Source organism: Strongylocentrotus purpuratus, unplaced genomic scaffold (genome assembly GCF_000002235.5).
Source record: "Strongylocentrotus purpuratus isolate Spur 01 unplaced genomic scaffold, Spur_5.0 spur5_scaffold_5, whole genome shotgun sequence".
Classification (NCBI taxonomy): domain Eukaryota; kingdom Metazoa; phylum Echinodermata; class Echinoidea; order Camarodonta; family Strongylocentrotidae; genus Strongylocentrotus; species Strongylocentrotus purpuratus.
Window position 1 is genome coordinate 26,301,709 of NW_022145611.1, and position 24,231 is coordinate 26,325,939.

Here is a 24,231-nt window from a genome sequence, read left to right on the forward strand (position 1 = left end):
GGGGAAAAATGGCATCTAACATTATTCCCCCCTTTCGAGTAAGAAAATTGGGAAGAAAAATAGGGCAAAATAGGGAAGAATAGAGAAAATAAGGGGGAATCGGGAAAATCAGGGGGAATCAGAAAAATCAGGATAAAATAGGGAAGAAAAAAAAATCTGTTAAAAAAAAAAATCTGGATTTTTAAATTTTTTTTTAATCGGGAAGAAACAAAAAAAATCGGGAAAAAAATCGGGGAAAAAAAATAAAAATCGGGAAACTGATTTAAATCGGCTTTTAATCAGGCCTGTATCTATCTAAACACAAAGACAATTCACTAAATGAATTCATATTCTAGATAGCCACAACTTTATGACGAAGATAAAATTGAAAATAAAAAAACCAAAATTGATGTAATTCAATATAAAAATTCTGCAATATATAATGCAATATAAAACATGATATATTTGGCATTTCTGAAATGCTTTGGTGTTTGAATTACTTAGAGGGTGAAATAAAGTTGGTTCGATATATGATAGTCAGGATTTAAACCCCACAACACCGCTTATAAGCATACCTGAAGCGAAATAAAGTAAAAAATACTTCCAAACATTACTCCCTACCAACAAAACAACCTAAACATAGCCATATTTTTCAGTTGGCATTAAAGTCTGAGCCGTCAACAATTAGTTTGAAGAAAAAAAAATCGTCAAATGATCAGTTCTGTCGTGACAAAAACATTACAAACACAGCATTTCTAGATGAATTTCAGAGAGAAAGGCTAGTAAGTGTTCACAGGGAGAGAATATTCTTAGGGTAATCCCAGAGAAGTAACATAACATATTAACAAATAGTTTCACGAGAGGTAAAAAAAAATTGCATCGACACCCAAGCAGCACATTGGAAACAACACCTCCTCCATGTTTCGGCCTTTGACTATGTCTTACATCAATATGAAATTATGCAACTAAGAATCTACCGTTAAGCATACACAGTATTTACAGAAATTTGTAACACAATTAATACATAATGGTTAGAAGACTTTCTTCAACAAACATTGCCTAATGGCCACAAGATTTTTCCCTTTTGAGAAATCTAATTACCAGCCATTTGAATTCATGTTTTGCATAGATATATATATATATATATTTTCCTTGCATGTACATCTCAATATTTCAATTTTCATAACTTACCATTAGGATTACACAATGGATTTTTCTAGCAAAGGCATGAATGCAATAAGCTTAGATTAGATTTAAATGAGCTTGTGAGCAGTGTTGTGTTTATTGAAGGATTGGAATTTCATCAATCTTGCTTCGATGTCAACGAACCATGCCGAGGCGCAGTATGATGTAACAAAAGCAACCCAGATAGAGAGATGATGACGACGAGCATAATCGCCATGCAGCAGGCATTATATCTGAAATAGACATAAAGGAATTTATAAGTTATTTTAACTTTGAATGAAAACTTGGTTGACAACTTAGCATCATGAGACTAGCCACCAGTCATTTCAATGGCGTGGGTTAGAATCTCACCGCTGCCACCATGTAATGTGGTGTTGTTTGGCTGTATTACTACAACACATGAACTTCATTTTGACAGTGCAGCATGGTTGCATTTGATCATGTAAGGTCAATATATAACATATATGAGATCACATATCACAGATATTACAGTCGCTTTCGCCTTTTAATACTTTGGTCCTATCAACCAATAAGAGACCAACAAGAGACTAAACAAGAAATTACATTAACTCCAATGGCCAAGAATTGGTTGGTTTGGAGTCGGTGCAGAGGTGTGATCGAGGTATTACTGAGGCATATGTGAATGACCGACTCGGATCGATGTCTCATCAAATTACATTACTACTGAACAACAGCTCAAACGCACAGGCCCGAATTCACAAAGGAGGTTTGTCGACAAACTTCCTTTTGTTTTGACAAACCTCCTTTCGTTATTTACAAACCAGGTTTGTAAAAAACGCGTCAAAACGCGTCATATGACGTACAAAAACCTTGGTTTGTCGACAAACCTCCTTTGTGAATTCGGGCCACAATCTTTACATCTCAAGTCAAAGGCTTAAGCACTGTACTACAACACCCTCTCAAAGGTCTCATTACTGTGTATTCCTCTGTGGTAGTCTTTCATCAGTGTTTCCAGGACTTCATGAAAACAAAAATTCCCAATTTTTTTTTTTATATGAAGAATGGTTTTAAAATTCCAAGATCCAGTGGATACAATCTTTGGACACGAGATGAAAAAATAAGAGATTGTTTTTCTTTTAAGGCCAATGAAATTTGCTGATTAAAGATAAACTTTAGTACAAGTAAAAAAAGAAAATGAATTCTCACAGAATCTAACAAAACTTACACTGAATGTTCAAGATTATAAATAAATGACATGTGCCAAACAATTTTGGAAGAAAATGTATACTGGCTGAGTAATGAGCATAGAAAGACAAGGAAATCAAGGTAGTATTAGCCCCGACACCATGTGTGTTGTCCCATATATAGCTTTCTGTGTTAGTTTACCAAGACTTGGTCAAATTTATTATGATTTTGATGACTCCAGAACCTTGCAGTGCACACCAATACTTACATGCTACATGATCAACTGTTTCTGATCCTTTCAACACCATTTCTTTCACAATGCAATCGCATTACCAGTACTAAAGTTTATCTTTAATCCCAGATTTTAGCAACTTTTTTTTTCTTTATATTCCCTGATTTGCAGTATAGTTGGTAACCCATTCATAGAACGGTTTCCCTATAATCTTGATGATTATCTTCGTAAAACAGCTAGTATGGAAGGAGTAGGTGTCTTACCCATCTCACAGAGCACACCAGCGTATCCAACGGGGCATTAACAGATGGCTGAGGATGTGGCGTCGTCTAGGAGACACATAGCGCCATTCTGGCAAGGGCAGATGTCTGTATAAAGAAAATAAGGCAACATCGAAATAAAACATTCGAATAAAAGATAAAAACTATAAATCTTTTGCTCATGAAAAATAGGTATATGAGAGCCAAGTCAAGTAAAAAAACAAATCCAAAGCTGATATAATTTATTCAACGGCATGCAAACTTATTGAATGATAATTTTTGCTGATGCCCCACCAGGTTGTCAAGGCTTTCCATGAAAGAGCAACTAAATGTACCAAGTTGTTCTCAATGACAAGTAACATTATAACTGTTCTAAGATACTCAAATCAACGCATTTGATTGGCTGAGAGCAAATTTGTCATAGAATTTTAGCATTAATTATTGATAAGAGGTTTTATAAAACAAGGCCCAAGTCTGATGGATGGACGCCAAAGATAGAAAGAGGACAGATTCAGAATAACAGAATGTTCTCACCGCTAAGGTCGAGCATCTCAGCTTCTCTCCTCCTCCTGCCGTTGTTGATACACAGGTATTGGGCTGGGATGTAGAAGCACTGTTCACTGGGAGCGCATGGGTTGCTGGAACAAGGGTTGGCACCAACTGAAAATACACACAAACACATGATAATGATTATAACAATAATAATGATAATACAGTGAAACCTGTATATAAAGACCACTCAAAGGAGACATTAAATGTCTTTAAAGATGGGTGGTCTTTATTTACAGGTTTCAATGAGAAACAATATTCAAGGGAAACAAAATATGTGTCCTTTCTATACAGGTGGTCACCAAACAGGTTTGAATGTAATAATGGTAATTATAATGTCCGTCTCTCACATAGCGCGTGACCAATTATTATTTTCCACATTACAGTGTACATTCTCCGCTCCCTGGGGGGCATTTCAGCTAGTCACTTTTGTATAGATGCCTACAGATGCTTATCTAACCAGGTATTCATTTAACACCCTTATGGAGAGGAAGGTAGATAAATAATGTTATTGTTCAAGGACATAAACAGATGTGGTTCATGCAAATTGATAACTTGATACCAATTTCAACTCTGTACTACAGAGACTTTGTAAGTATGCACTTGATAGGAGTTGTGATTTATCGTTCAAAACTTTTAATAAGACAAGTTAATATGCCCCTCAGAGCTTGGGTCCAACCAGACATCAAGGGAAACAATACCGGTAGTTTGGATGTCAATTTATGTTCACAGCTGCCTAATACTTGGTAAACCTATAACAGGGCTTTACAACAATTTTTCTGGAAGGGGGTCAGAATTTTTGGGGCCCAGACTCAGATTTTGAGGGCTCCATGTGTCGCAGTGCCTATTGGTGTAGAGCCCTGCCTTTAAAGACCCATACAGAAAAGGTGGCCCTTATAGAGAGGTGGCTGCGAAGCCAGATTTGACTATACTTTGTTTACAGACATGGGTTTACCTTGGACTTCAAAAGAGAAGCTACAGCTTGCTGTAAGTCCTTGAGCATCGCTGAAGGTGAAGGTGCAGTGTGCACTCTGATAGCAAACTGATCTCCTGGTTCGTTGGAGGTTGATGTGACGGATCCAGAGTTGTCCGTCGCAGTGGGTGGAGCGAATTTGACATCGATGCTGTTGGCATCTGGTGCAGTGAAATAAATCTGTCCGTTATTGTTTACAGAGGATTGTAAGTCTTGCAGATCTTGCTAACTTACGAGATGGATGGTGCCAACAATCCTTATATGAAATGCAATATGTGCTTTTTATACAGAAATGATAGTTCTTACGAAACCAAACTCATTACAATCTAATCAAGTTGCCATGTCCGGGAGAATTGAAGGTAGAGATATGCTAATGCAACAATGGCCTATTGTATAGACAAGTACTTGTATTTCGGTAGCAAGATTAAACTTGAATAGGGCACACATGGAACCCAAGTCGGACTTCAGTTCTTTGCTCACTCTGTTCTATTGGTTTGCTTGTTACCCTTTATTGTCTTCATAGTCATACTCCTTTATTTTGTAAAATATCTAGAAATTTTTGTTTGGCTGATCTTATATTTGCAGTGATACACCAGATTATTGTTTTCAGGCGATTGGTACACTTAAACATGTGTATGAATCTGAATTTTCAAAAACATAAACATATTTGCTTCTATCTTTACTCCCCTTCAACCACAATCTCTTCTAAACTCAAGTTCCCACCTACCTGTGACAGTGACAGAAAAAAAGCAGGTCTGGAGTTGCTGCTTGGGTCTGTGGCGTTGTACGCCACGTTAGTGTATCCCACGACAAAGAAAGATCCAGAGCTCTGTGAGGCCGCAACGCTGGCTACACCAATGGGCTCGGTCCAGTTGACGGTAGTTGGGCTGCTACCGAAGGGGACGGTCACGTCGATGTTGCTTGGCCAGTTGAGGAAGGATGGTCGGGTGCCATCCGTTCCTGGATGAATCATTGCTTGATGAATCATAATGAAGCAAGAATATCTCTTTAAATGGCATATCGCCTTTACACTTTTCCCCTGATCTGTACTGAGCATAGACAAGTACTTGTATTTCGGTAGCAAGATTACACTTGAATAGGGCACACATGGAACCAAAGTCTGACTTCGGTTCCTTGCTCACTCGGTTCTATTGGTTTGTTTGTTACCCTTTATTGTCTTCATAGTCATACTCCTTTATTTTGTAAAATACCTAGAAATTTGTGTTTGGCTGATCTTATATATTCCAGTGATACCCAATCTTTTTATTCTTCAGGCGATTGGTACACTTTAACACGTGTATGTATCTGAGTTTTCTAAAACATCAACATTTTTGCTTTTATCTTTACTCCCTTTCAACCACAATCTCTTCTAAATACAATTTCCCACCTACCTGTGACGGTGACAGAGAAAGAGCAGCTTTCGAAGTTGCTGCTTGCGTCTGTGGAAGTGGAGGCCACGTTAGTGTATCCCACGACAAAGAAAGATCCAGAGCTCTGTGAGGCCGCAACGCTGGCTACACCAATGGGCTCGGTCCAGCTGAGGGTAGTTGGGCTGCTACCGAAGGGGACGGTCTCGTTGATGTTGCTTGGCCAGTTGAGGAAGGATGGTCGGGTGCCATCCGTTCCTGGATAAATTGTTGCTTGATGAATCATAATAAAGCAAGAATATCTCTTTAAATGGCATATCCCCTTTACACTTTTCCCCTGATCTGTACTGAGCATAGGTCTAAATCAGGACATTCAAAGAGAAGACTGATAAGAAAAATTCTTATGGTACCAGTTTAGTCAGTACCCTCGTTATTTGTCCCCTTGCAACTCCTACCAATAACACTGCATGGCTTTGTCTTTCTAATGATCTATACCTATGCCAACTTACATATTTTTGGCATGCAGAGATGAGTTACAATACATTTTACAGACAGATTAATAGCCTCTTGCTAAACATGTCATGGAGTAGAGTTTACTCAAACGAGTGCTCCTAAATTCATATAAGACATGGCCCAGATTATATTATTGCAGTCTGTGCATTTAATAGAAGCCTACGTACCAAGATTGACAACGATATTAAAGGAACATTATCCAACGTTGCTGAGGAAATCGGTCGCGGTGTGAGCGATGGTGGGGAAAGAGGAGCTAGAGTTGAAGTTGCTGGTGACGGTGGCCACACCCTAGATATTGGTAAAGATGGGTTTCGGTCCAGGTGATAGTCTGGGATGCAGGGCAGTTGGAGGTGACTGGGGGTGTGTTGTCTAAGGAAAATCAACAAGTTTATTACAATAATATCAAGAGCTTATTTTCAACACTTTCGTTATGATCTTCGCTCGTTTGTCACACATGCTATTTTGCACAAAACGATAGGTTCAAAATGAAAATTAAAGATGATTTTGATTTCGGTTAGGTTCCTTTGGTCCAGAGTTGAAGTTTAGAATTATGATAAGGTAGCTTAGCGAATTGTAGGGGTAGAAAAGAAGCAACTGGAATGCAAAATGACTTCAGTTACTTGCTCACTCTGTTCTATTGGTTTGTTTGTTACCCTTTATTGTCTTCATAGTCATACTCCTTTATTTTGTAAAATACCTAGAAATTTGTGTTCGGCTGATCTTTTATATTCCAGTGATACCCAATCTTTTTATTCTTCAGGCGATTGGTACACTTTAACACGTGTATGTATCTGAGTTTTCTAAAACATCAACATTTTTGCTTTTATCGTTACTCCCTTTCAACCACAATCTCTACTAAACATAAGTTCCCACCTACCTGTGACGGTGACAGATAAAGAGCAGCTTTCGAAATTGCTGCTTGCGTCTGTGGCGGTGGAGGCCACGTTAGTGTATCCCACGACAAAGAAAGATCCAGAGCTCTGTGAGGCCGCAACGCTGGCTACACCAATGGGCTCGGTCCAGCTGAGGGTAGTTGGGCTGCTACCGAAGGGGACGGTCTCGTTGATGTTGCTTGGCCAGTTGAGGAAGGATGGTCGGGTGCCATCCGTTCCTGGATAAATCGTTGCTTGATGAATCATAATAAAGCAAGAATATCTCTTTAAATGGCATATCGCCTTTACACTTTTCCCCTGATCTGTACTGAGCATCGACAAGTACTTGTATTTCGGTAGCAAGATTACACTTGAATAGGGCACACATGGAACCCAAGTCGGACTTCGGTTTTTTGCTCACTCTGTTCTATTGGTTTGTTTGTTACCCTTTATTGTCTTCATAGTCATACTCCTTTATTTTGTAAAATACCTAGAAATTTGTGTTCGGCTGATCTTATATATTCCAGTGATACCCAATCTTTTTATTCTTCAGGCGATTGGTACACTTTAACACGTGTATGTATCTGAGTTTTCTAAAACATCAACATTTTTGCTTTTATCTTTACTCCCTTTCAACCACAATCTCTTCTAAATACAATTTCCCACCTACCTGTGACGGTGACAGAGAAAGAGCAGCTTTCGAAGTTGCTGCTTGCGTCTGTGGCGGTGGAGGCCACGTTAGTGTATCCCACGACAAAGAAAGATCCAGAGCTCTGTGAGGCCGCAACGCTGGCTACACCAATGGGCTCGGTCCAGCTGAGGGTAGTTGGGCTGCTACCGAAGGGGACGGTCTCGTTGATGTTGCTTGGCCAGTTGAGGAAGGATGGTCGGGTGCCATCCGTTCCTGGATAAATCGTTGCTTGATGAATCATAATGAAGCAAGAATATCTCTTTAAATGGCATATCCCCTTTACACTTTTCCCCTGATCTGTACTGAGCATAGGTCTAAATCAGGACATTCAAAGAGAAGACTGATAAGAAAAATTCTTATGGTACCAGTTTAGTCAGTACCCTCGTTATTTGTCCCCTTGCAACTCCTACCAATAACACTGCATGGCTTTGTCTTTCTAATGATCTATACCTATGCCAACTTACATATTTTTGGCATGAAGAGATGAGTTACAATACATTTTACAGACAGATTAATAGCCTCTTGCTAAACATGTCATGGAGTAGAGTTTACTCAAACGAGTGCTCCTAAATTCATATAAGACATGGCCCAGATTATATTATTGCAGTCTGTGCATTTAATAGAAGCCTACGTACTAAGATTGACAACGATATTAAAGGAACATTATCCAACGTTGCTGAGGAAATCGGTCGCGGTGTGAGCGATGGTGGGGAAAGAGGAGCTAGAGTTGAAGTTGCTGGTGACGGTGGCCACACCCTAGATATTGGTAAAGATGGGTTTCGGTCCAGGTGATAGTCTGGGATGCAGGGCAGTTGGAGGTGACTGGGGGTGTGTTGTCTAAGGAAAATCAACAAGTTTATTACAATAATATCAAGAGCTTATTTTCAACACTTTCGTTATGATCTTCGCTCGTTTGTCACACATGCTATTTTGCACAAAACGATAGGTTCAAAATGAAAATTAAAGATGATTTTGATTTCGGTTAGGTTCCTTTGGTCCAGAGTTGAAGTTTAGAATTATGATAAGGTAGCTTAGCGAATTGTAGGGGTAGAAAAGAAGCAACTGGAATGCAAAATGACTTCAGTTACTTGCTCACTCTGTTCTATTGGTTTGTTTGTTACCCTTTATTGTCTTCATAGTCATACTCCTTTATTTTGTAAAATACCTAGAAATTTGTGTTCGGCTGATCTTTTATATTCCAGTGATACCCAATCTTTTTATTCTTCAGGCGATTGGTACACTTTAACACGTGTATGTATCTGAGTTTTCTAAAACATCAACATTTTTGCTTTTATCGTTACTCCCTTTCAACCACAATCTCTACTAAACATAAGTTCCCACCTACCTGTGACGGTGACAGATAAAGAGCAGCTTTCGAAATTGCTGCTTGCGTCTGTGGCGGTGGAGGCCACGTTAGTGTATCCCACGACAAAGAAAGATCCAGAGCTCTGTGAGGCCGCAACGCTGGCTACACCAATGGGCTCGGTCCAGCTGAGGGTAGTTGGGCTGCTACCGAAGGGGACGGTCTCGTTGATGTTGCTTGGCCAGTTGAGGAAGGATGGTCGGGTGCCATCCGTTCCTGGATAAATCGTTGCTTGATGAATCATAATAAAGCAAGAATATCTCTTTAAATGGCATATCGCCTTTACACTTTTCCCCTGATCTGTACTGAGCATCGACAAGTACTTGTATTTCGGTAGCAAGATTACACTTGAATAGGGCACACATGGAACCCAAGTCGGACTTCGGTTTTTTGCTCACTCTGTTCTATTGGTTTGTTTGTTACCCTTTATTGTCTTCATAGTCATACTCCTTTATTTTGTAAAATACCTAGAAATTTGTGTTCGGCTGATCTTATATATTCCAGTGATACCCAATCTTTTTATTCTTCAGGCGATTGGTACACTTTAACACGTGTATGTATCTGAGTTTTCTAAAACATCAACATTTTTGCTTTTATCTTTACTCCCTTTCAACCACAATCTCTTCTAAATACAATTTCCCACCTACCTGTGACGGTGACAGAGAAAGAGCAGCTTTCGAAGTTGCTGCTTGCGTCTGTGGCGGTGGAGGCCACGTTAGTGTATCCCACGACAAAGAAAGATCCAGAGCTCTGTGAGGCCGCAACGCTGGCTACACCAATGGGCTCGGTCCAGCTGAGGGTAGTTGGGCTGCTACCGAAGGGGACGGTCTCGTTGATGTTGCTTGGCCAGTTGAGGAAGGATGGTCGGGTGCCATCCGTTCCTGGATAAATCGTTGCTTGATGAATCATAATGAAGCAAGAATATCTCTTTAAATGGCATATCCCCTTTACACTTTTCCCCTGATCTGTACTGAGCATAGGTCTAAATCAGGACATTCAAAGAGAAGACTGATAAGAAAAATTCTTATGGTACCAGTTTAGTCAGTACCCTCGTTATTTGTCCCCTTGCAACTCCTACCAATAACACTGCATGGCTTTGTCTTTCTAATGATCTATACCTATGCCAACTTACATATTTTTGGCATGAAGAGATGAGTTACAATACATTTTACAGACAGATTAATAGCCTCTTGCTAAACATGTCATGGAGTAGAGTTTACTCAAACGAGTGCTCCTAAATTCATATAAGACATGGCCCAGATTATATTATTGCAGTCTGTGCATTTAATAGAAGCCTACGTACCAAGATTGACAACGATATTAAAGGAACATTATCCAACGTTGCTGAGGAAATCGGTCGCGGTGTGAGCGATGGTGGGGAAAGAGGAGCTAGAGTTGAAGTTGCTGGTGACGGTGGCCACACCCTAGATATTGGTAAAGATGGGTTTCGGTCCAGGTGATAGTCTGGGATGCAGGGCAGTTGGAGGTGACTGGGGGTGTGTTGTCTAAGGAAAATCAACAAGTTTATTACAATAATATCAAGAGCTTATTTTCAACACTTTCGTTATGATCTTCGCTCGTTTGTCACACATGCTATTTTGCACAAAACGATAGGTTCAAAATGAAAATTAAAGATGATTTTGATTTCGGTTTAGTTCCTTTGGTCCAGAGTTGAAGTTTAGAATTATGATAAGGTAGCTTAGCGAATTGTAGGGGTAGAAAAGAAGCAACTGGAATGCAAAATGACTTCAGTTACTTGCTCACTCTGTTCAATTGGTTTGTTTGTTACCCTTTATTGTCTTCATAGTCATACTCCTTTATTTTGTAAAATACCTAGAAATTTGTGTTCGGCTGATCTTTTATATTCCAGTGATACCCAATCTTTTTATTCTTCAGGCGATTGGTACACTTTAACACGTGTATGTATCTGAGTTTTCTAAAACATCAACATTTTTGCTTTTATCGTTACTCCCTTTCAACCACAATCTCTACTAAACATAAGTTCCCACCTACCTGTGACGGTGACAGATAAAGAGCAGCTTTCGAAGTTGCTGCTTGCGTCTGTGGCGGTGGAGGCCACGTTAGTGTATCCCACGACAAAGAAAGATCCAGAGCTCTGTGAGGCCGCAACGCTGGCTACACCAATGGGCTCGGTCCAGCTGACGGTAGTTGGGCTGCTACCGAAGGGGACGGTCTCGTTGATGTTGCTTGGCCAGTTGAGGAAGGATGGTCGGGTGCCATCCGTTCCTGGATGAATCATTGCTTGATGAATCATAATAAAGCAAGAATATCTCTTTAAATGGCATATCGCCTTTACACTTTTCCCCTGATCTGTACTGATCATCGACAAGTACTTGCATTTCGGTAGCAAGATTACACTTGAATAGGGCACACATGGAACCCAAGTCGGACTTCGGTTTTTTGCTCACTCTGTTCTATTGGTTTGTTTGTTACCCTTTATTGTCTTCATAGTCATACTCCTTTATTTTGTAAAATACCTAGAAATTTGTGTTCGGCTGATCTTATATATTCCAGTGATACCCAATCTTTTTATTCTTCAGGCGATTGGTACACTTTAACACGTGTATGTATCTGAGTTTTCTAAAACATCAACATTTTTGCTTTTATCTTTACTCCCTTTCAACCACAATCTCTTCTAAATACAATTTCCGACCTACCTGTGACGGTGACAGAGAAAGAGCAGCTTTCGAAGTTGCTGCTTGCGTCTGTGGCGGTGGAGGCCACGTTAGTGTATCCCACGACAAAGAAAGATCCAGAGCTCTGTGAGGCCGCAACGCTGGCTACACCAATGGGCTCGGTCCAGCTGAGGGTAGTTGGGCTGCTACCGAAGGGGACGGTCTCGTTGATGTTGCTTGGCCAGTTGAGGAAGGATGGTCGGGTGCCATCCGTTCCTGGATAAATCGTTGCTTGATGAATCATAATGAAGCAAGAATATCTCTTTAAATGGCATATCCCCTTTACACTTTTCCCCTGATCTGTACTGAGCATAGGTCTAAATCAGGACATTCAAAGAGAAGACTGATAAGAAAAATTCTTATGGTACCAGTTTAGTCAGTACCCTCGTTATTTGTCCCCTTGCAACTCCTACCAATAACACTGCATGGCTTTGTCTTTCTAATGATCTATACCTATGCCAACTTACATATTTTTGGCATGCAGAGATGAGTTACAATACATTTTACAGACAGATTAATAGCCTCTTGCTAAACATGTTATGGAGTAGAGTTTACTCAAACGAGTGCTCCTAAATTCATATAAGACATGGCCCAGATTATATTAGTGCAGTCTGTGCATTTAATAGAAGCCTACGTACCAAGATTGACAACGATATTAAAGGAGATTTATCCAACGTTGCTGAGGTAATCGGTCGCGGTGTGAGCGATGGTGGGGAAAGAGGAGCTAGAGTTGAAGTTGCTGGTGACGGTGGCCACACCCTAGATATTGGTAAAGATGGGTTTCGGTCCAGGTGATAGTCTGGGATGCAGGGCAGTTGGAGGTGACTGGGGGTGTGTTGTCTAAGAAAAATCAACAAGTTTATTACAATAATATTAAGAGCTTATTTTCAATTTCAACACTTTCGTTATGATCTTCGCTCGTTTGTCACACATGCTATTTTGCACAAAACGATAGGTTCAAAATGAAAATTAAAGATGATTTTGATTTCGGTTAGGTTCCTTTGGTCCAGAGTTGAAGTTTAGAATTATGATAAGGTAGCTTAGCGAATTGTAGGGGTAGAAAAGAAGCAACTGGAATGCAAAATGACTTCAGTTACTTGCTCACTCTGTTCTATTGGTTTGTTTGTTACCCTTTATTGTCTTCATAGTCATACTCCTTTATTTTGTAAAATACCTAGAAATTTGTGTTCGGCTGATCTTATATATTCAAGTGATACTCAATACTTTTATACTTCAGGCGATTGGTACACTTTAACACGTGTATGTATCTGAGTTTTCTAAAACATCAACATTTTTGCTTTTATCGTTACTCCCTTTCAACCACAATCTCTACTAAACATAAGTTCCCACCTACCTGTGATGGTGACAGAGAAAGAGCAGCTTTCGAAGTTGCTGCTTGCGTCTGTGGCGGTGGAGGCCACGTTAGTGTATCCCACGACAAAGAAAGATCCAGAGCTCTGTGAGGCCGCAACGCTGGCTACACCAATGGGCTCAGTCCAGTTGACGGTAGTTGGGCTGCTACCGAAGGGGACGGTCACGTCCATGTTGCTTGGCCAGTTGAGGAAGGATGGTCGGGTGCCATCCGTTCCTGGATAAATCGTTCCTTGACGAATCATAATGAAGCAAGAATATCTCTTTAAATGGCATATCGCCTTTATACACTTTTCCCCTGATTTGTACCGAGCATAAGTCTAATCAAAGAGAAGACTGATAACAAAAATACCTATGGTACCCAAAAAATAAAATAGTTCTAGTCAGTACCCTCGTTTTTTGTTTCCTTGCAACTTCTACCAATAACACAGCTTGGCTCTGTCTTTTTAACAATCCATACCTAGCTGTGTAGGTGACCTCAGTAGATCCAACAGCGAAGGAACTGCCTGGTAGTTGGTTGACCGTCAGGGTAGCGGCGTCAGAGTTGTCTGATGCCACAGGAGCCAGCCATGAAACCACCGGGGTCGAGGTACCAGGGCTGGCATTGGCGACGATGTCGGTTGGACAGCCCGTCAGGACGGGGTTCTCTCTGTAAATGACCACTGTGACAAAGAAATTAGATGAAAATGATGTCAGAAACAGAATATGTACATGCAGCCTCTATTTTCAAAAAATATAAGTTGCTTCCTCTATCCAGAGATACAGTGTACATTCATCTCGTCAGATTTGGTACAAATTTTAATCATTTCACCACCTACATTTTTACAATTCTAATCTGCTCACGAAACACAGACAAATGCCAAACATAGCAACATGTTTATATGCAGGAAGAATTTGAACCAAACAGTTGCTGTAATAAAGTGTTAACGTCATGTTTACTTGTCATCCGGGTTACTGGTTTTAAACAGAGCCCGTCAATGAGGTTCAAGGCACAATCATTTATACAACAAGCTAGAGCAGGGCAAAGTCAGTGTTTGGCACCGGTGTGATCACAACATCATGGTTTAGCACAAATTGTTTGAAACCAGCAACCTTGACAATGTGGCCAGTATGACGTCACACCTTGGTACTCTATACATAAATGGGTCAGTTAAAACAAGTTTTTTTTTTCAAAGCAAGATTTCACAATAATGTCTTACACTCCCAAAAAATCTTTAAAATTATTAAAGGAAAATCACTGACCTCCACTTGAAGTGACAGTGACTTCAAAGCTGCATGTCAAGTAGAAACTAGCGTTATCGATAAGGTAATAGATGACCAGATAAGTGCCAACATCAAAGGAATCACCAGGCAAGAAGTTACTGACTGCTGTGATGGGTTCTGAGGCGTCCGTAGCTGTAGGGACGTCCCAAGAGGCCGTGGCACTGCTGGCACAGGATGCAGCCTGGACGAAGACGTTACTGGGACGAAACGTGATCTCTGGGGCGGTAGTGTCGCTGCCGTTTGTGGTGGAGGTCGAATTCAGTTTAAATTTTATTTATTTATTAATGTAATGAAGATTAGGTCTGAGAAAGCTTCAATCAGAGAAAGTGAAAATGCTCCAAAGATGATTCTGGTAGTCCGTGGTCAAATTTTCTACATCAACCAAATCCCAAATTCAGCTCAGGACCAAACACTATATCTAATGCTCACTTAGTTAAAATAACTACCGGTAACCTTGAACTCAATACCAACCCTAATCTTAATCTTCAACAAAATAAAGTCTGGAGTAGTTTAGATTAACAGCTAAGGATCACCTTGTGATATGATTGAAAAATCAAAAATGTCAAATGTGAAAGAGCTTTATTTTAATTGCTTCATGGTAACTATAATAAATAGGAATCACTTGTGTTTCAACCAACGGTAGACCTTTGCTGTATACATGGTCAATCAAAGTATCACCTTCAGTGGTTGATTGCTTTACATGTTGTGTATAGCCGTGATTACACATCAAGTCTTGTATTTTAGATGACTGTTTTAATAAGTTATCATTGAAGTCGCCCATTACAATACATTTTGTACCCACTTTATGTAGCTCTTCTAATAAGTTATTCAAACACTCACAGAAGTCTTTCATTCTGTATGTCGGAGGGCGATAAACAACTGCAATGACAACAGAAACAGGACAGGTTATAAGAAAAGCAATAAACTCTAGATTATCAATCTTTATATCAAGTCTGCTTGAAAATTCATTCTTGCTATAAACTGCAACACCTCCATGTGACTGGTCCTTGAAATGTTGCCTTGAATCACTTGTGATAGAATAAGAGTTATATCTTGATTGATGATACAATTTGAAATGAGCTAAGAATAATTCAAAAGCATCATCCTTATCAGACAGCCATGTTTCAGTCAAACAAATAATATCAGAATTCAGGAATGTTGGATTGCATTGTAAGTCTACATAATGTTGTTTTAATCCTTGAATATTGTGCAACATTATGCATAAACCATCATCATATGTTTCCTCTGCTATAGAAGTTTCCAAGAAATTGGTCATATCATTAAGGTGTTTTTTAATCTTTGGATCACAGTATATAACTTTTGGATGAAAATCTTCAATGGTAAGTCCAGATAAAGAAGTTACACGACTCAGGCCTACATAGCTATGTCCAGATGCAAATATTTTTTTCAGTGATACTACTACTTTATTTAAAGTCATGCCTTGTACTTTGTGAACCGTGCAAGCATAAGCCAGTTTGAGGGGAAATTGCTTTCTTGTGTAATTTTTACCCATTGATTCTTCATACATTTTGATCGATTGAATGCCAATTTTCTGGCTATCAAATTTTACACTGATGCAGTATGGCTTGGATTCGTTGTTTCGTTTTACTATTTCTGCAACTGTACCTATACATCCATTTGTCAAACCTATATTGGTATCAATATTTTTTAAAAGCATCACCCTGGCATTCAAAGCAATTGACAGATTGCCAGGCAAAGAACTTTGACTAGATTTACATGGTTTGGTACATATTTCGTCATTATCCTTGCTGTTATTTCTGTCTTCAGCTTTAACACATATAATATCTTTACATTTACTGTGCAACATTCTGCTATTCCATTCATTTACTTGTTTATTAGTTGAATAGATGTGCATATCTTCTTCACATTGTTCACCCGTTTCACAAGAGGTAAGGATTGATAAATCTGCATCTGATAAAGTGTCTTTCTTTTCCTTAACTCTCAATCTATTCAAGAGTAGAGCAAATGCCAAATCTTCCTTTTGTCTCATTATTTCAACCAGTTCTACCTTTTTGAAATTTTCAGACCACAGCGATTGTTCTACCGATTCCTTATACAAGGGTTTTCCGTTCACTGGTGGTAATTGGTAAAAATCTCCAACTGCCAGTACCGAAACGTTACCGAATGGACAATCAGTGCGTGATTGCTTAATTTGTCTTAATCGACCGTGTATGTAGTACAGCAATTTGGAATCTACCATGGAAATTTCATCTATGATCAAAATTTGCAACTGTCCAAGCTTATTACGAAGGGTGTTAATTCTTTCTTCACCAAGTGGTCGATAAGGAAATTTGGCGTTGATTGGAACTGAGAGCGCACTGTGAATTGTAGATCCTTCTATATTGAATGCAGCTATGCCAGTTGGTGCAACTTTCAAGATTGAAATGTCATCAGGATTAACCATCATTTTACCAAGTATGCGTACAGCTTCGTGGTATATACATTTTATTAAATAAGATTTTCCTGTTCCTGCACCACCACTAATAAGTACATGAAAAGGTTGACTTTTTGTACCATTCACTTTCTCTAAGCACCATTGTCTAATTTTGTAAAAGATTTCTTTTTGCTCATTGTTTAAACATCGAATCAAACTATTCGATTCATGTTTTGAAATTCCATGGCTTCGAAATTCCACACTAGAAGTTTCATTCTTTTTTTCATGTTTGAAATCTGGAATGTCCAATTCACATTCTGGTTCATCCATTTCAACTTTGTTCTTAGGATTTTCTAGTCTTTCTTTTTCACTTTCAGGACATAAAAGAGCCCACGCATCTTCTGGAGGACCAAATTTGTCCATGAAAAGTTCAGCTTGTTCAATGGCTCTTGAATTTCTTTCGTACTCTTTACAATGTTTGTCTACTATTGATTTTACACTTTCCAAATTGCCTCCCTGTAGTTTGACATTACCTGTTTTATAAAATTCCTGATATGTCTCAAACTGTGGGGGTTTTAACTGCTCATCATTACTAAATGGCAGGAAAAGTTGCAATATACTGAGGTAATATTTTTCTGGAGAAAGTATTTTAGAAAATCGTGGATATCTTACGACAGCAGCACTAGACCTTGTTCGTTTCTGAATGTATCCCGAATTATTTTTCAATTCAAATAAATATGGTGATGTTTTAGTGCCTTTCACTTGCGATGCAGTTAGTATTCTGTAACATGCGCAGAATTTTGCAAGGCACATAGTGTCAAATTCACTTCCATTAGGTCTAGCTTTATATCGATCAAGTTTATTTGCCATCCATGGACTCCTATCATCATCATCATCGTCAGGTCTACTTTGAATAACATGTAAAGGTAAACTCATTCTAACAGGATTTGGACCAACCGGAATAAACTCGACTTTTCGTGAACACTCTTTTAATCGAAGGGAACATACACGATACACACTCTCCTGTGCAGATACTTCTCGATTTTGCATGTAGACATTTCCGAGCTGTCTGATACTTTTTCTTGCATCATGATTTCCCTCATTTATTTCAGATTGAGCATGGCTTAAGAGCATTCCCATTTCTCTCTCTGATTTTGAAATGTATGATACAATATATCTAACACATGCATAAACATCCATAACAAATTGTAAGTCCATATTTGCATTCCATGCTCTCAGTAGAAAAGGATTGTACTGATTTATCCATACATCTTTGGGGTCTCTTTTCTTGATCAAAATTTCTTGTTTAGCTAATAACCTAGTTGCAGTTTCAAATTCAGTCTGTGTTGTGTTACAATCTTTAAAAAGGTCTGAGACATTAGCGTAATTATTTTCCTGATTTACAGCGTTTTTGATAGATTCTAATAATTGTTTTGCACTATCAATTTCATCAGGTTTACCCTCTTTGGGATAAAGTACACATGTTCTATCAGATGGTGGTCTTGGAAAATTGAACCGACATGTTTTTCCCTTCTTTTTACAAGATTTTGAATGCTTTTTGCTATGCTGCTGCACATGAGTGATTATTTCATGGAGTTCTGGATCTTCTTGTTCGGATGGTATCTTGCAAGAAACGTATTTATCAATAAAGGAAACTACTTCCTCATCTGAACTATATCCATGCTCTGGTGCATCCTTTACCCAGAATAAACAATGTGTGTGTGGAGATCCTCGCTGTTGGAATTCAACACGATAAAAATAATCTATTACATGACCAATGGGATGTGCTTGAGACAAAATAACATTTTTCAAAAAAGTATGAAATCTTTTGTCAAACATTCTTGCAACAGTCACTGGATTCGACTTTAAAAGTTCACATTTATCTGTCCAATCTAGGTCATTGATTTTTCGTTTATCACCTCTTTCCATTAATAAAGTATTTAATACTTCAGGCCATCTCATGTCTGCTGCCGAGAAACTTCCAAACCATGTAGGTATACCAAGCTGTCTCACCATGGCTAATAGATCTTTCTGTGTGGCAGACCAATATGGAGGAGAACCTCTTATCTGTTTCAGGAAGCGAAACCCTCTATCTGATTTTAATATGTCCTGAACTTTGTCAATTTGTTTTAAATCTTTGATAGTGATTGGTGCATCAGTATCACTTTTACTTGATGTTTTTCTCAATGCAATTGAAACACCGGACAAAACTTGTTGAATTTCATAAATGCACTGAGCATAAAAAATAAAATCTGTACTTTTAGCAAAGCGATTATCTACGTGCATTAGCCTATTTTGAAGATATCTTCCAAGGGTCACTCGTACACTTCTGAAATCATGATAAGTTGGTTGACCTTTTGGAAATAATACAGGAAAAGATTTAGGTTCATTGCTTTCATCTCTAAGAAGTGCTATGGGATTGTTGCCTTCACATGGAGCACAACAGAAAATATCATCAAAATGTTGATCAAGGATTTCTTGTCCAATATCAACTGGTTGCAAGCAGGTATCAAGTTGAATTCCATTTAACCTTGCTTCTTGGTCATCATTTTCCTGTTCTTCAAAGTTTTGAATTGAATCGTCATTGTCGTTTGTTTCTGCACTACACATTTCTCCTGACAACGAATTATTCCAGTTTTCATTGATACTTATATCAGAATACCACTTATTGTTTTTTTTCAAATAGTGCAACCCATTTAGCACCTTCATTTTATTAACAAATTTATACTCATGATGGCCCTTATAAGATATTTTCCTTTTCAATTTCACACGGATTAATTGATCTTCTCTTTCTGGTGGAGGTAGCATATTTACAGTTTTCATTGTATTCGAAGGCACACAAACAACTGGTCCATGAACTGCATTTTGACCTCCCTTAGGTAAACGGATTAATTTGAAAAAACTTATGTTACGTGCAATTAAATGTTGTTCTAAATTATTCAAGTCCTTCAATTCTTCTGGAATCTCATGCAATTGCAAACTGTTAACACTAGCCTCAGCTGGTAATTTATTCACCAACAATTTTCTGTGGCATGTAAAGCATATCCATAAATGTCCACGAGATGAGTGCGCCAATTGACAGTTTTCATTACATTGTGAACTGCAAATGTGTAAATAGGACTCATTCATACACGTTTTGTTTTGGTAATTTTGTTTAATGCATTTTAAGACTTGACTTTGAAAAAGCAATTTTAGACATACACAACAGACATATTCTGGTCCATGAGAAATAACATTTCTAAAATTTCTTAGTACATTTTCTAACTTTGTAAAACTTATTTTCTTAAGTCCAGCACGTTCTTTATTTTTCTCTGCGAGTCTCTGCCTATAATGCTGGTTAGACTGATACTTATGTTTTATTTTCTTCTTGTGTTCATCTCTGAAGGATTTGTTAGATTGATAGTCATGCTTTGTTTTTTGTTTCATTTTGTTTTTGTGTTCATCTCTAAACATTGTATTAGACTGATATTTCAATTTTATTTTATTTTTGTGTTCATCTCTGAAAGATTTATTAGATTGATAGTCATGCTTTGATTTTTGTTTCATTTTTTTCTTATGTTTATCTCTAAACAATGTATTAGACTCATACTTCAATTTTATTTTTTGTTTCATTTTCTTCTTATGTTCATCTCTGAAAGAGTCGTCAGACTGATACTTCTGTTTAATCTTTTTCTTCTTTTCATCTCTGAAACTTTTGTTACAGTGATACTTATGTTTCATTTTTGTCTTCTTTACATCACTGAAATCTCCTTTGAATTTGCAACCATCCATGTCATTTGCATAATTCTCATTGTTTTGTACATTTTCGTATGCATCATAATCATTTTTTTTTTTCCGTTTTGCTTTCATCCTTTCTTTAGCTAATTGTTGTCGTTTTTTTAATGACTGCTTACATTTGCTTTTTTTGTTTTGTTTTTTAATTTGTTTCTTAGGAAATTCAATTGTAGACCCTTTTACTGGAATATTAGTACCTTGAAAGTTAGCACTAGATTGTGTTTTCTTTATACCTTTCAATAGATCAAATGAAAGATTCTTTATATCAGATTCAGATAAACGTACAAGTCTAATTGACACTTTTTTCAATACAATTTTTTCATTCCGTATCTTTAAAGGGTCATTTCCAATGAACACGTTTCCTTTATTTAAAACATCAGCAACACCTCTATTCATAATATTACAATTGTCTGATTGATAACTAGTAATTTTAGAAGCTGATTTTTTATCTCTCTCATCGTTTTTCAGTTTTGGTTGTTTTGTTTTGCAATATCTATGCATTTTTGGAAAAGACATCTTTTTCGACTTAGCACACTTTACACTTTCATGAATTGTGTCACCTTTTCTCTTTCTTTTGGAAATAAAAATGTCTTCACTTTTTCCGCTTAGACTTGGCATAAACGTTTCTTCAATTTCATCTTTTGTTGCACAAGATGCACATTGTTTGGATAGTTTACTTTTATTGTCTTTAAGCATTTCACTATTAATAGATCTCTTTTTATTACACGTAACTTCCTTTGTGTTTTTTTCTTCGTCAATAACCGAATCAATACATTTGACAGATTCAACATAATCAAAATGGACCCCTTTAACATGTAATAGATAAATGCCCATATTTGATTCATGTCCAATGCGTCCAGGGTTATCCCATGAATATAGTCTCCACTTTAGATAAATATCACTAAATATTAATATGTCTGTTTCAAGCAGATGGGCCATCACGGCAATTTCTACCTCTGTGGCCCATTCACCATTGATGTCTGGCTTATTTTTACTAACATAGTCTTTAACTGATAAAAATTCATATCTTAAACAACCAGCAAATAAGTGCGAGTTTTCCAGCAAATGTTGGATACACTTTTGCCTCAGAAATTTGTGATTGCCTTCCTTCCCTGTCAGAAAAAGAGAGATTGCCCGGTAAAAACAATTTCCATCGCCAGTAATATTTGAAATAATAGCAGGAGTCCCAATATTAATGCACGTGTCGATATCTGATTTTGAACTGATACATGTATCTGTAATATTAAATCTAGCACACATTTTTTCCTTTTCACTTGAATGGACTGGAAAATATTTGTAGTTATTTGTAATGTATTCTGTATCAATTACCATGCAGTCATCATCATCAACATCATCTATATTGATAGAATCAGGCCTATCTGAGGGAGCACCACTAAACAAATCTTTGCAATAATTTGTATCATGCTCTGCATCAATTATTATGCAGTCATCCTCATCATCATCTATTTCAATACAATCAGACATATCTGTCGAAAAACTGCTTGCGAAATATCTGCAATCATTCCGATCATTTTCAGTATCAATAAAATTGCAGTCATCTTCATTGATTTCAATAGAATCAGGCACATTTGTGGGAACACATCTATTACTTTTGTCAGTTCTATCTGTTGGCAAGAAAAACCCATCATTACCTTCAACTACATTTATACAGTCCTGTTCATCTTTTGCCACATGACCATTATCACCATGTTCTGTCACAGTAATCTCGCTTGAATTGATAAGATTCACAATTATACCTGTAAGTTCAAATTCAGTCTGGTTTCTATTGATACCCATAGATTCAGCTAATTTCAAAATATGATCGTACACACCTTCCCAGTTTGATAAACATAGAATGACACTGGTCCCACCATCTGTCATAAGTCCATGCCTATCTCTTGAATGTGAATCAAAAATAAAATATTGTTCTTGTGTGGATATGATTGCAAATGTTTGGCCACCAAATGTACAAAAGCATGCATCATGTCTATCTAATTCCTGATGGAGAGCATCTTTTAATGTTACTGCATTAAAATGACTTAAAAAAGATTCATCTCCACAAATTATACCCACAACACTCTGAGAACATTGCATCTTAAAGTGGACATCAAAAGCTTCTAATTGATCAGGTAACTCAGATATCAATAAGAAATTTTCATTTATTGCAGAACTAAGCTGAATAAATCTATACAACTCATTACCATAATTCAATACCTTGTCAAGATCTTGTTTTTGCCATTGGGAAACATCTGTAATTTTACTGTATAAAATAGCAGCAAAACTGTTAGAAACACATTGCTTTCCAGAATAAAATCCAAATCTAGCATTTCCTTGATGAAAATTGCCCAGGGCAACACATTGCACAAGTGTATTTTGTTCCATATTTGACATGTTCTCATTTGGTATTTGCTTCTCTTCTAAATTTACATTAGAGGTGTTGACTGACTGTTTATGAAATTTACTATCATGTTTCATTTCAAACATTTTCATAGGAATAGACTTGTCCACATGTTGCTTACAATCTTTATCCACCTTTACTTCACCCGCGTTTTCAGTCTTTCCGTCACATACTTTTCCTTTATCATTTGGTTTTGCACCACCACATACTCGAAATGTGCTCTGTTCTTTGCCCTTATATTGTTTTAAAAAAACATGACTGCATGTCGCACTGCCAACAATAGAATGTTCCTGCATTATTTCATTTTGTACATGGCCTACTACATCAGCCCAAGATTGTTTTTGCTTCATGTTATTTTCTTTGTAGAGTTTCGTTTCATGGGACATCATAGATTTTGGTGATTGCACGCACTTTGAGTATTCATTTAGCAATGTTTCTGCGTACATTTGAACACTATTATCCAATACATTCTGACATTCTACATCTCTGTTTAGTTTGATGTCTACTTTGCGTTTTGATTTTTTACTTTTTCGTCTTTCGTAGAAAGATTTCATTGCTTTGCCAATGTACGTTACTCCAGGTTCTAAAACAACACCATTTATGATTCTCTTTTTCTGACCTGTTCCACTGTCACTTTTTGCTGTTGAATGTGATATTTTGTCTTGCATCTTTTCCAACATCTTTGCCTTTTTTGATTTCACTTTCATCCATTCATTACTGCCTACTTCTTCACTATGCACTTGATCACGTTGTTTGGGGGAATCTCTTTGAGTGACTAGATGATCATGTTCATGCGTGTCAAACTCACTTGATTTCATTACTTTTACACTTTGATTTCCTGGCTCTATAATGATTTTCTTGCATTTTTTAAAATACCTTTTCTTTGATCTGCATTTCTTTTGTTTGTCATTTCGCTTGATTAAGAGGAGCACATCATCATTGAATACTTCATCCACTGTCTCGAGAGGCTGGTATCTATTGATATGAGAGGGGATACATACTTTATCAAATAGTCGATGTGCAATGTTGTTATTTCCACAATATGAACATATCCAGATTAATCTTTGCTCATTTACTAGATCTTGACACAAAAAACCCATACATGTTACATGATAATGTTCATTGCAGCTCTCACAAGTAGCTTTGTTTTCACTTTCTTCAATTGTATTTTTACAGACACAACATTCTTCATTATGCGGATCGC

At 37.7% G+C, this 24,231-nt stretch overlaps 3 protein-coding genes across 6 annotated transcripts; all 3 read right to left on the bottom strand.

Moving 5' to 3' along the window:
• Window positions 1–227: 227 nt before the first annotated feature.
• LOC115929564 (hyalin-like) lies at window positions 228–8,232 on the bottom strand. 2 transcript variants are annotated; one of them, XM_030998940.1, is made up of 8 exons: window positions 7,747–8,232; window positions 7,082–7,330; window positions 5,716–5,964; window positions 5,052–5,299; window positions 4,307–4,485; window positions 3,337–3,462; window positions 2,806–2,910; window positions 228–1,397 (listed from the first exon to the last, which is right to left on the bottom strand). In XM_030998940.1, the coding sequence occupies exons 1-5, from the start codon at window positions 8,075–8,077 to the stop codon at window positions 4,327–4,329; spliced, it is 1,236 nt and encodes a 411-aa protein (XP_030854800.1). In that variant the 5' UTR covers window positions 8,078–8,232; the 3' UTR covers window positions 228–1,397; window positions 2,806–2,910; window positions 3,337–3,462; window positions 4,307–4,326. The 2 variants fall into 2 exon arrangements, with proteins under 2 accessions (XP_030854800.1, XP_030854801.1); XM_030998941.1 differs by lacking the exon at window positions 5,052–5,299 and having other exon boundaries at window positions 7,747–8,217.
• A 177-nt stretch (window positions 8,233–8,409) lies between these two features.
• LOC115929563 (hyalin-like) lies at window positions 8,410–13,772 on the bottom strand. Of its 3 annotated transcripts, XM_030998936.1 has the most exons (7): window positions 13,658–13,772; window positions 13,181–13,429; window positions 11,809–12,057; window positions 11,144–11,392; window positions 9,778–10,026; window positions 9,113–9,361; window positions 8,410–8,604 (listed from the first exon to the last, which is right to left on the bottom strand). In XM_030998936.1, exons 2-7 carry the CDS (start codon window positions 13,368–13,370, stop codon window positions 8,489–8,491), a joined length of 1,302 nt encoding a protein of 433 aa, XP_030854796.1. In that variant the 5' UTR covers window positions 13,371–13,429; window positions 13,658–13,772; the 3' UTR covers window positions 8,410–8,488. The 3 variants fall into 3 exon arrangements, with proteins under 3 accessions (XP_030854796.1, XP_030854798.1, XP_030854797.1); XM_030998938.1 differs by lacking the exon at window positions 11,144–11,392; XM_030998937.1 differs by lacking the exon at window positions 9,113–9,361.
• On the bottom strand, window positions 13,748–23,895 carry LOC105438861. The gene is made up of 3 exons (XM_030998935.1): window positions 15,301–23,895; window positions 14,440–14,693; window positions 13,748–13,859 (listed from the first exon to the last, which is right to left on the bottom strand). Exons 1-2 carry the CDS (start codon window positions 23,843–23,845, stop codon window positions 14,476–14,478), a joined length of 8,763 nt encoding a protein of 2,920 aa, XP_030854795.1. The 5' UTR covers window positions 23,846–23,895; the 3' UTR covers window positions 13,748–13,859; window positions 14,440–14,475.
• Window positions 23,896–24,231: the final 336 nt, after the last annotated feature.

Bases quoted from the DNA above. Each gene is read 5' to 3' on its own strand.
- LOC105438861 (XM_030998935.1), bottom strand. From the start codon at position 23,845: ATGAAATCAAGTGAGTTTGACACGCATGAACATGATCATCTAGTCACT. The intron at 14,694-15,300 runs GTGAGTGTTTGA...CACAAACGGCAG, and splicing joins ATACAGAATGAAAGACTTCT to CGACACTACCGCCCCAGAGA.
- LOC115929564 (XM_030998940.1), bottom strand. From the start codon at position 8,077: ATGCTCAGTACAGATCAGGGGAAAAGTGTAAAGGGGATATGCCATTTA. The intron at 5,965-7,081 runs GTAGGTGGGAAC...TGATTCATCAAG, and splicing joins TTTATCTGTCACCGTCACAG to CAACAATTTATCCAGGAACG. The intron at 5,300-5,715 runs GTAGGTGGGAAA...TGATTCATCAAG, and splicing joins TTTCTCTGTCACCGTCACAG to CAATGATTCATCCAGGAACG.
- LOC115929563 (XM_030998936.1), bottom strand. From the start codon at position 13,370: ATGGACGTGACCGTCCCCTTCGGTAGCAGCCCAACTACCGTCAACTGG. The intron at 12,058-13,180 runs GTAGGTGGGAAC...TGATTCATCAAG, and splicing joins TTTCTCTGTCACCATCACAG to CAACGATTTATCCAGGAACG. The intron at 8,605-9,112 runs GTAGGTGGGAAC...GATTTTCCTTAG, and splicing joins TTTATCTGTCACCGTCACAG to ACAACACACCCCCAGTCACC.